The sequence below is a fragment of the Oncorhynchus nerka genome, linkage group LG27, assembly GCF_034236695.1.
Source record: "Oncorhynchus nerka isolate Pitt River linkage group LG27, Oner_Uvic_2.0, whole genome shotgun sequence".
In the NCBI taxonomy this organism is placed as follows: Eukaryota; Metazoa; Chordata; class Actinopteri; order Salmoniformes; family Salmonidae; genus Oncorhynchus; species Oncorhynchus nerka.
The window spans coordinates 20,724,047-20,736,216 of NC_088422.1; the positions used below are offsets into that span (position 1 = coordinate 20,724,047).

The 12,170-nt window shown below is 41.0% G+C and overlaps 1 protein-coding gene across 1 annotated transcript; it reads right to left on the reverse strand.

Moving 5' to 3' along the window:
• Positions 1-843: 843 nt before the first annotated feature.
• LOC115110985 (galactosylceramide sulfotransferase-like) lies at positions 844-9,022 on the reverse strand. Its single transcript, XM_029636869.2, has 3 exons — positions 8,601-9,022; positions 4,130-4,276; positions 844-3,848 (listed from the first exon to the last, which is right to left on the reverse strand). The coding sequence occupies exons 2-3, from the start codon at positions 4,255-4,257 to the stop codon at positions 2,693-2,695; spliced, it is 1,284 nt and encodes a 427-aa protein (XP_029492729.1). The 5' UTR covers positions 4,258-4,276; positions 8,601-9,022; the 3' UTR covers positions 844-2,692.
• Between the last annotated feature and the right edge of the window lie 3,148 nt (positions 9,023-12,170).

The following is a 12,170-nucleotide window of genomic DNA, read 5'->3' on the forward strand; positions in this document are numbered from 1 at the left end:
ACTACAAGTCATGCAGAACACCGCAATAAGAGCAGTCTACCACCTCCAAAGCAACTTAACTGTTACCTACCTCCATGATATCTCTGGCACGAAAACCATCACTGAATGCCTGGACCTGTTAGGAAAACAATACATTTCCAAAGCAAAATATAACCTATCACTAAAGAAAACAATTGAAGAAGCATTCATTACAAGGACACTCCTCTCTCCACCCTACTGGACACCTGTCCTAAAAGAAAACTACACAACTATACCCCATAGTTACACTAAATCGAGTCCGTACCCAAACCCCGGTACCCCTTACCCAAAACAAGGTTCCTATCCAAGCCCCCACCTGACCCCTTCCCGGACCCAGGCTCAGATCTACACACTCAGCCTTAAACTCAACACATGGAAAGCCAGATGATGCCCATCAAGAAGAAAATAAGCAAAACAATTCACAAAACAAGAAGCAAGACAAATCACACCCGATGGGATAGTAGCCCAAAACCTTTAAATAAATGAAGAAAATAAAGAACAAGGAAAAAACATCCTATATTTCTACCTTTCATATTATTCTATACTCTTCTATCTACAATAATGTTGTATGTCTTTTAGTTACTTATTACCCACACTTATTTCCCTTGCCAACCACACTCCTCCTCCCGGAAGCTGACCAATCAAAGACGGAAGCAATGGATAGAAAGGAGCCGCTGCGCTGAGATATCCCATCAAGCTACATACTCCTGTTTGGGAGACAGAGACAGGGTAAGGTCGGCATGCTGCCGGTTCAACTGAATCACACGGGCTGCGTTAACACAGGCAGCCTATTTCGGATCTTTTTTTCTACAGATGTTCTACTAATTGGTCTACTACTTTTTTATTCACAGAATAATCACAGAAAAATGTAATATTATTACGTTATCAAGAAAAAGGTATTATGTTATCTGTTAAACAATTACGTTATCTGGCGATTTATAACATAATCCAGAAAGAGTAGTACATTATTATAAGTTATTACATGACCTGGTGTTATTACAATTATCTGTTGTTACAAGCATGACTTCTAAAGTGGGAGTAAAGTAGTACAATATTATAAGTTATTACATGACCTGGTGTTATTACAATTATCTGTTGTTACAAGCATGACTTCTAAAGTGGGAGTAAAGTAGTACATTATTATAAGTTATTACATGACCTGGTGTTATTACAATTATCTGTTGTTACAAACATGACGTCTAAAGTGGGAGTAAAGTAGTACAATATTATAAGTTATTACATGACCTGGTGTTATTACAATTATCTGTTGTTACAAGCATGACTTCTAAAGTGGGAGTAAAGTAGTGCAATATTATAAGTTATTACATGACCTGGTGTTATTACAATTATCTGTTGTTACAAGCATGACTTCTAAAGTGGGAGTAAAGTAGTACATTATTATAAGTTATTACATGACCTGGTGTTATTACAATTATCTGTTGTTACAAGCATGACTTCTAAAGTGGGAGTAAAGTAGTACATTATTAAAAGTTATTACATGACCTAGTGTTATTACAATTATCTGTTGTTACAAGCATGACTTCTAAAGTGGGAGTAAAGTAGTACAGTATTATAAGTTATTACATGACCTGGTGTTATTACAATTATCTGTTGTTACAAACATGACTTCTAAAGTGGGAGTAAAGTAGTACAATATTATAAGTTATTACATGACCTGGTGTTATTACAATTATCTGTTGTTACAAGCATGACTTCTAAAGTGGGAGTAAAGTAGTACATTATTAAAAGTTATTACATGACATGGTGTTATTACAATTATCTGTTGTTACAAACATGACTTCTAAAGTGGGAGTAAAGTAGTACAATATTATAAGTTATTACATGACCTGGTGTTATTACAATTATCTGTTGTTACAAGCATGACTTCTAAAGTGGGAGTAAAGTAGTACATTATTATAAGTTATTACATGACCTGGTGTTATTACAATTATCTGTTGTTACAAGCATGACTTCTAAAGTGGGAGTAAAGTAGTACAATATTATAAGTTATTACATGACCTGGTGTTATTACAATTATCTGTTGTTACAAACATGACTTCTAAAGTGGGAGTAAAGTAGTACAATATTATAAGTTATTACATGACCTGGTGTTATTACAATTATGTTGTTACAAACATGACTTGTAAAATTGAGATGATGTGATTTCTAGATGTACGTCTTGAAAAGTAAAGCAAAATGCACATCAAGACATCATTTTTTAACTATTAACTTTGCGAACAACCTTGATAAGTCAAATCAACAGACATCTTTTTAATTTAGTCTTTATTTCAAAAATACTCTAAGATTGGCAGGGCTGAGGGTATAAAGGGTATTCAGTATACTATACCTATAAACACATACATTTTAAAGAGGGATGCTTATGCTTATCTTCAGATTCTAACGCAAACGCTGCGGTTCTCAAGCACCTATCAGGTGCATTACATACTGCAAACATGTACTGTATTTAAGGCAAACAAGTCAATACTGCTGACACAGAGGAAGAGTTCATCATACCATGATTGAGAAGGCTATGCAAAACCAAACCCCTTATGATCTTCTGCAGGTATTCAGGCCTTGGAGGCTATGCAATCCAATAGGGGCTCTCACAAGCAGGCACACACCCACAGCCGCACTCTCTTGGTCCATGGCTCGTGTCTCTCTAATCACCCTCTAGTCACCAGTTGATCACGTCTCTCACATGACCCCACAGTTTAGTGATCCAAAGGTTGACCCCCAGCTCTGTCAGGTACTGCAGCTCTGGGGTGAGCATCTTAAGGCACAGCTTGCGGTGGGCCTTGTCCACATTATTTTTCAGGTTGTAGCCCATGATTGACTTCTCCCCGATGGGCTGCCAGGGCTGCATGGCTGTCTCCTGGATGCTCCCTGCATCCACAGCATGGCCTCCCTCGATACAGACTGCCGCCATCACTGCGTTCCTCCTCTGGAGCTCCGCCACATCGTCGGCCATTCGCTGGCGTCCGTATGCATCCACCTTCCTCCAGAAGGTGACGTTAAAGTGTTGGTAAAGCCTCCAGTCCACGGCATTCCACTGCAGGGCCTTGACCCTCAGCTCCGGGGTCAGTTTAGACACGGTGGAGTCCTTCCGGGCGTTGAGCTTGAAGAAGAGCAGGTCGTCCATCTCCCAGCAGAGGGCGTCCTTGAGCAGCATGAGGGACTCATCAAAGTGCTCCACCAGCATGACCAGCTGGAAGCGGCCTGCGATGGCCCGGATGCCCTCCTCTACCCGCGGGTCGCCCAGCTCCAGAGTGTTTTCCTGCCCAAAGTCGAAGAACAGCAGATTCTTGAGGTAGAAGGAGTTGAAGCCATTGGGGTCAAAGTAGTGGCGGGGGTCGCGCAGGAACTCCCCCAACTTGTCCTCGCCTGGTATTTTCCAGGTCATGGGCACCAGGCGGCCAAAGTAATGGAAGGAGGATTCAAAGAGCTCAGCCGGGTCTCTGAGGATGGTGATATAGGAGGTGTCTGTAGGAAGCACCTTGGCCACCTCAGGTGCGTTGAAGCGCATGTGGTTGCAGATGATATTGAAGCACATGCCAGGCCTGTAGTCCTTGACCTGGGAGCGCTGGAATGGGTAGGGGTAGAAGAAGTCATTACGGCTGTTTGGGAAGGCAAACTTGAGCCGGTGCTTCTCTCCGAATCGGAAGAGGATGTTGAGGAGTGTGCTGCTAGCTGTCTTGTGGGTTTTCATGAACATGATGTCCACTTTGGGAGTGCAGGTGCCTGTCTGCCCCGGTGAATGGTGTGAGCTGTTTTTGAAAAGTCTGGTGTGGGCTTGAGCAGGTCGATGGGAACAGGAGTAAGGCACTGGACCCCTATGGAGAGCACGCATACAAATACAACACATTATCAAATTACCAATGTTATTGACTGATTTACCATCATGCAATGTTATAGAAAACTCCTTTTGCCTCCCATAGTACAGTAGCGTACTACCATCATTCATATGGCAAATAAAAGTATCTGTATCATCTGTGGGCTATATCATATACATGTATATTGCTACTGAATGTTGTTGATACAATATATACTTCAAAGGATGCCCAACCATTGCACCAACATCCCCCCCAGTAAGAAGAGTATGGATGAGGCTTACTCAGGCAGGTTCAAGTGGGCCTGTGGAGCAGAAAGGCAGTAGAGCAGGATCATACAGCTAGTGAGTAGGGTACCCAGGACAAGGCCTTTGCACATCGACCTCCATTGCCTCCCCTGCTTGCCAACCATGGTCCCAAATAGAAGTTATCTGAAGCAAAAATTTCAGTTAAGTTGAAGTTATCCAGTGTACCAAAACAATGGACTGGCAGTCCTGAAATCTTCTATGGTTATGGTTCATCGATGACCTCAACTTTTTCATTGACATGGATTCTGCAAGTCCCTTGGATCCACTGTCTCCTGTGGCCAATTATTTGGGAACACACACAGCAGCTCAGTCAGATGGCTGTTTCCAATTAGGACATTGTGTGCCTCTGGTAATGGAACAACTCTTAGAAATCCACTCTGTTCAATCTGTTGAGGTTATCTCTAGGCATAATTGAAATTTCGGTAACACTTTACTTGACACCCAGCGTCCTAACACATTATGACACGGTCATAACCATGTCACAACAGTTGACATAACTTGTCACAATCTGTCATAATATGGTCATAACACTGTCATGACCCATATATTTACACCTGTTGTGATAAATATTGTGCTTTTTTATGGTTGGTTATGACACCTACATAAGTGTCAAACCCACATTTATTCAAATGTGTTTTTTCCCTGCAAATAAGTTTCCTTTTGTTTGAAAGTTTGTTTCTTAATTCCTTTGTTGTTGTAATGAATTCTTCACAGTCGAAAGTAGAAAATACACTTTATGACTCTGTCAAGAAGCATTATGACCATCCTGTGTCACTTTACTTGGACTAAGAAAATACACTTTATGACTCTGTCAAGAAGCATTATGACCATCCTGTGTCACTTTATTTGGACTAAGAAAATACACTTTATGACTCTGTCAAGAAGCATTAGGACCATCCTGTGTCACTTTACTTGGACTAAGAAAATACATTTTATGACTCTGTCAAGAAGCATTAGGACCACCATAATCATATAAGCCAGATAGGCCTGTCACGTACATGCCCTTATGTCAGTCATCAATCAAAAAGAGGGTGTCTAGTCCTGCTCCTGTGTTCATCCCAGTCATCAGCAACAGAGCACTGGGGTAGGTGCATGTATGACATCAATGTGCGCGTAATTACAATGATAATTGAATATGGTCAATTATGGAAAATGTTGTATGACAAACATACTGTTGACAAGAAGGCTATGGTGTAATGGAATGTTTTGCCTTGTGTGGTAGGTTTTGTGGGTTTTGACACTCTTATGTAGGGGTCATTACCGGCAATAAAATAATGCTACATATGTCACAACAGGTCTAAATATATGTGTAATGACAGTGTTTTGACCATATTATGGCAGGTTAAGACAAATGTTACAGAAATGTCTCATATGTGCTATTATTAGATCACTATCTTTCAATGACATATACATTTTTTACGCAATATTGTTGTTTTTCCAAAGCATTCACTTAAAGCATAGTGGGGAGAACAAGTATTTGATACACTGCCGATTTTGCAGGTTTTCCTACTTACAAAGCATGTAGAGGTCTGTAATTTTTATCATAGGTACACTTCAACTGTGAGAAACGGAATCTAAAAACAAAAATCCAGAAAATCACATTGTATGATTTTTAAGTAATCATCAGTGTATCAAGTACTTATTCTCCCCACTGTAACTTCACATCAACTACTAGGTTAATATTGAGCAAATGTAAAAAAGAAAGAAAAAGTGCATTCCTTGATCGTTTCAACCCACATACTGTTCACTGGACGTGCTACCTTGTCCCGGACCTGCTGTTTTGTACTCTCTCTTTACCGCACCTGCTGTCTCTAACTCTGAATGATCGGCTATGAAAAGCCAACTGACATTTACTCCTGAGGTGCTGTTGCACCCTCTACAACCACTGTGATTATTATCTGACCCTGCTGGTCATCTATGAACGTTTTAATATCTTGGCCATGTTCTGTTATAATCTCCACCCGGCACAGCCAGAAGAGGACTGGCCACCCCTCAGAGCCTGGTTCCTCTCTAGGTTCTGGGCTTTCTGGGGAGTTGTTCCTAGCCACCGTGCTTCTACATCTGCATTGCTTGCTGTTTGGGGTTTTAGGCTGGGTTTCTATACAGCACTTTGTGACATCGGCTGATGTAAGAAGAGCTTTATAAATATATTTGATTGATTGATTGATACTGCATCCTTTATACAATTCCTAGAAAACTGCCCAATGGCATATTGTCCAAAGAAGGTCTATGTCCCAGCACCTAATCATGAAAGTTATATACTCAAGAGTTTATGATCATTTAAGTTGAAATGTTATACATAGAGACTTAAAATTGTAAGACAATATAAAGGCTTAAACATTCTTATAACAAGTTATAAGCATTACACCTGCATGCTTTAAGCAAAGTGTTACCACTGTGCCTTTAATCGGAACAGTGCACAGTGCAGCTACACTACAGCAAGGCCGGATATACCCTGTGTTTCTGTGTCATCTATCCTTTAAATGAATAATGCATTGGGCTGGAAAGTGATCCAGTCTGAGTCTGCAGCTATTCACCCTGTAGCCTGGAATCCGATCGGACTGCACACAGGCTGCGTTTACACAGGCAGCCCAATTCTGATCTTTTTTCCCCCCACTAATTGGTCTTTTGACCAATCACATCAGATCTTTTTCAGATCTTATTGGTCAAAAGACGAATTAGTGAAAAAAATATACAAATTGGGCTACCTGTGTAAACGCAAACACAGTGACCCAGAGGCTAAGTCAGCATTTAGTAGGTAAAATGGGTCACCCGGTTTCCACCTGTAGCAGTGTGGAGAAACTATACTAAAGACAAACCAAATCAAGAAACCTCTATCAAAATACTCTTGACTTCACAGAAAGCTCCCAAATCTTTGTTTATGTTTGAGGTTTCTCCTCAAAACAGCTCCTTGAAAAGATCAAAAACTAGTTTCCATAATTTTGAAATCTCTTGGAAACATTTGGGTCTAACATCAGCTAGAATCACTGTTCCAATTTTGCAGACATTTGTGTGATACATTTTTTGTCTGATGGAAAAAAATATGTTTTGTTACTGATAATTTTTGTGATGAAGTAGATAAAGTGTCTTTTGCTCCTTTGTCAGGGAGCTTCATGAAGGGGCCATTATGGAGGCACATGAGGGGCCATTCTCCCTGCCCTCAAACCAGCCCAGGCATTGGGATATATGGGAGACATTTGAGCACTAGTCCTCCTGAACAGGGGACTTTGCATGGAGCTGTTTAACCTGAAAATGGACCTTGGTATAGATAGATGTGTGCTTCGTTAGGCTGAGTGCTTCCTCTGCCTCTGGGAGGGATGCACCTGGAATTAAACCTGAGGGGCCACCAGGGGCCTGCGTTTAACACCTGCTGGCAATTTCTGAACCCGAATGGAGTCATAATTTCAGATAATGATGGCTGTGATATAGAAATATAGAGTGGGGTCTGAAGATATTGACAACCTTGATAAAGATGAGCAAAAATTACCGTGTAAAATACATACTTCAAATACTGAGCTATTTTGTATGCTCAAAATTGTTTTGAAATTATATTATTTTATACTATACTGAACACAAATATAAACGCATCATGTAGTGTTGGTTCCATGTTTCATGAGCTGAAATAAAAGATCCCAGGAATTTACCAAATGCACAAAAATATTTATTTCAAATGTTGTGCACAAATTTGTTTGTTTTTTTAGCTAGCATTTCTCCATTACCAAGATAATCCACCCACCTGACAGGTGTATCCCTCGTTAAGCGTTTCCATTATTTTGGAAGTTACCTGTAGCCCAGTATTTGAATAGTTTATTTTAGAGTGTCATTTTTGCTCTTTATCAAGGCTCGCAATAATTTCGGACCCCACTTTATACTGTAATGGCATTGTATTGTTTGTTGGGCAGGTGTCTGTTAATGTGTCCCGTTTTATTTCATCTACTGTCCGAGTATGGTCTGATATAAGTAGGTGCTAAGACGTTATGCATACAATACCATTCAAATCGAATCGTAAGGTGAAGGTCAAAGGCAAAAGTCACGCTCTCCACAAATTACATAATCAGCAATGTATCCATTATCTAATGTCATAACCTTCAGTCACAGACGCACATAATGACATACGATGCATGACGACATACGGGACAATGAACCCCCAAAAAGAGACATTCAGGAAAGCATTCAATATGAGGGCAAAGTTACTATGCACTCCATCTCATTGGCAATGCCCAAAGAACTCGTCTGAATGAAACTAAATGGGCTGCTCTATCGCATGGCAGAAACAATTTTCTTCAGCTCACATTTCAGAGCTCATAAACTTGAGATAAAAATACATTATAGTTGCAGTCTGATCTTTCTATTAAACCGTTTGTCAAAGAATACGACCAAAAAAACAATATACATTTCATTTTCAAATTATCCTCATATCATTCTCTTCGTAAAACATAACACTTACCCTGTTGTGCATAAATCCCGCAACTGCAGTTAGATGAAAAATGCAACTGAAGTTAAAACCTAAGACTGTTGTTTCTCTTCAGAGTGCATAGCAGTGCGTCTCAGAGTAGCTGTCCGGTCCACTGGTTGCTTGTGCCTGCTCGTCGGGTCACACACGGTGTCACAACCCCACCACATGGTCAAGTGCTTTCCTTTTCATCACATATGTTATGCCCAACGCTCCATAGCCAATTCATCTGGCAGGTGCGCGCTCTCTCTCTCTGTATATTATGCACACCTGATTCTTCTGCTCCACTTTCGACTCTGAACGAGATCCAGCTGAATACAGCCAACTGTGACATCAGGCTCCCTGTCAGGACTTGCACTTGTTTGTGTTTAAAAGAGAACGAGAGGGGAGGGAGAGACAAAGGGGAAAAGAGGGAACGAGAGATGGAGAGGAAGAGGTGGAGAAAGAGAGGGGGCCAGGGCATGGGCTCTATTCTCTGGCTACATACAGAAGGCTATTGAGAGCAGACACTAGTCTGAGCTGAAAGCTGATAGGAGGGGTAGCAAATAGTATAAAAAGAACAATTGCAGAGAGCCAAGGCACAAAGAGCTCGATTGTGCCATCTTCTCCAAGCTTGCTGGCTCACTACAGTATTGCTCAAAAGTTATTTTAGCAAGCTTTGCATATACTGTAGATACTTTTTACAAAAATTGGATGAATAGAATATACAAATATTAAGTTAAGGCATGCGAACACATGGATTATTGTAAATAACACACAACCAAGGGCTGTTATTAGGAATGACAGACAATAGATTATTGTCCAAATAAACTGAAAATAAATGGGTATTGCATTTCATGTAGTCTTTGTTTTGTGGTGAACCCAGTTACAGTACAGAATACATTTTAGAAACAATCCTAAATTAAATTCACTCGGAGGGATTGGCTGGAAAACTGTTACCTTTCTCAAATTAAAGGACCAACAGCCTATTTATATTTTGAAGCTATAGATTGATTATGCTTCTAAAAGCTTTTTGTATTCATTCTGCATTTTGTTTCAAATTGAGGCACGATTACCTGACTCAGACTCAACCTACTCCTGGACTAAAAAACAATTTCAATGGAAATTTGCCTAGCTAGTCTTTTGTACTCGTGAGAATATGGAACACTGTATTTTGTACCACTACCGGCCATTCAACAGCAGTAAGATGTCAATAGAGAACGACCATACGAGCCAGGGATTGAGGAGTCCATTTGGCTCTGGGAGACGGGATGTGACAATATGTGGTCATACACCACTGACCATTACAGTAAGGGAGGTGGGCACTGTCCTACCCTTTCTGCACACTGTAGCCCTTCAAACCAGAGGGACCATACCAAGCCCCCCCCCCCCAGTTTGAACACTCAACCTTTTGTTGAGCGTGGAGCACCCTGGCGGGCACACGCTCCAAGTGCCAGGCTGAGACTCGGACTGGCATGTGTGGAATGTAGTTGAGGCATGCTGGTGAGTGGGAGGGTCAGTCAGTGAATAAGGAGATTGAGTAACAGGAGGGACTGGCCCCTAACCCACTGAGATCAGAGTCATCAGAGGGCAGTCCCTCATCATTACCACCCACCGGTCAGGATAGTGGACCAAACTCAGCCCCCACCACATGCCTGATTTACCCAAAGCAGGCCAAGCCAAATGTACTGTGCTTTCACGTCATGGTTTCAGGACTTTTAAAATGTAACCTTAAGTTAAGAACAAATATTTTTTTACAATGATGGCCTACCACGACCAAACCCAGACGACACTGGGCCAATTGTGCGCAACCCTATGGACAGTGGCCTACAGCAATGAAGAGGATGCATAATCAGGCCAGCTCAGCACTGTGGAAAAGGCTACTTTGATAACATGGCATCCTCAGCCTGTCCCCGCCACAGTCCTCATGATGTGGCATCAGATTCCATCTCTTTGGTATCAGAGTTGGTCCGACGGTGCCACCGCCAGCATATATGGAACCCAGAAGGCTGCCTTCTGTCATGCAAAGACCGACACAACCGGCACCAATAAATGATTTGGCTCCCAGTGAGTGGTACAGTGAATAGAAGGAATAGTCAGTAATGCATTACAATAGGACACTGACACAGGTATCTTAATCCAAAGATTCAGCACAACTTAAATCTTCATAATGGAGTCTTGAGAAAAGGTTGTAATGTGACAAAACAGTGAAAAGACATTAAGTTGACATGGGTACAGTTGAAGTCGGAAGTTTACATACACTTAGGTTGGCGACATTAAAACTAGTTTTTCAACCACTCCACAAATGTCTTGTTAACAAACTATAGTTTTGGCAAGTCGGTTAGGACATCTACTTCGTACATGACAAGTGATTTTTCTAACAATTGTTTATTTCACTTATCATTCACTGTATCACAATTCCAGTGGGTCAGAAGTTTACATGCACTAAGTTGACTGTGCCTTTAAACAGCTTGGAAAATTCAAGAAAATGTAATGGCTTTATAAGCTTCTGATAGGCTAATTGACATAATTTGAGTCAATTGGAGGTGTACCTGTGGATGTATTTCAAGGCCTACCTTCAAACTCAGTACATCTTTCCTTGACGTCATGGGAAAATCGAAAGAAATCAGCAAAGACCTCCAAAAAATTTTTGTAGGCCTCCACAAGTCTGGTTCATCATTGGGAGCAATTTCCAAACGCCTGAAGGTATCACATTCATCTGTACAAACAATAGTACATAAGTATAAACACCATGGGACCACGCAGCCATCATACAGGGTAGCCTAGTGGTTAGAGCATTGGACTAGAAACCAAAAGGTTGCAAGTTCAAATCCCCAAGCTGACAAGGTACAAAATCTGTCGTTCTGCCCCTGAACAGGCAGTTAACCCACAGTTCCTAGGCCGTCATTGAAAATAAGAATTTGTTCTTAACTGACTTGCCTAGTAAAATAAAGGTAAAATAAAAAAATAAAATAAAAATACCGCTCAGGAAGGAGATGCAATCTGTCTCCTAGAGATGAAGGTACTTTGGTGCGAAAAGCGCAAAATCAATCCCATAACAGCAAAGGACCTTGTGAAGATGCTGGAGGAAACAGGTACAAAAGTATCTATATCCACAGTAAAACAAGTCCTATTTCGACATAACCTGAAAGGCCGCTCAGCAAGGAAGAAGCGACTGCTCAAAAATCAGCCATAAAAAAGCCAGACTACGGATTGCAACTGCACATGGGGACAAAGATCATACTTTTTGGAGAAATGTCCTCTGGTCTGATGAAACAAAAATAGAACTGTTTGGCCATAATGACCATTGTTATGTTTGGAGGAAAAAGGGGGAAGCTTGCAAGCCAAAGAACACCATCCCAACCGTGAAGCACAGGGGTGGCAGCATAATTTTGTGGGGTACTTTGCGGCAGGAGAGACTGGAGCACTTCACAAAATAGATGGCTTCATGAGAGAGGAAAATGATTGTGGAAGGCTACCCAAAACATTTGACCCAAGTTAATCTATTTAAAGGCAATGCTACCATATACTAATTGAGTGTATGTAAACTTCTGACTTACTGGGAATGTGATGAAAGAAATAAAA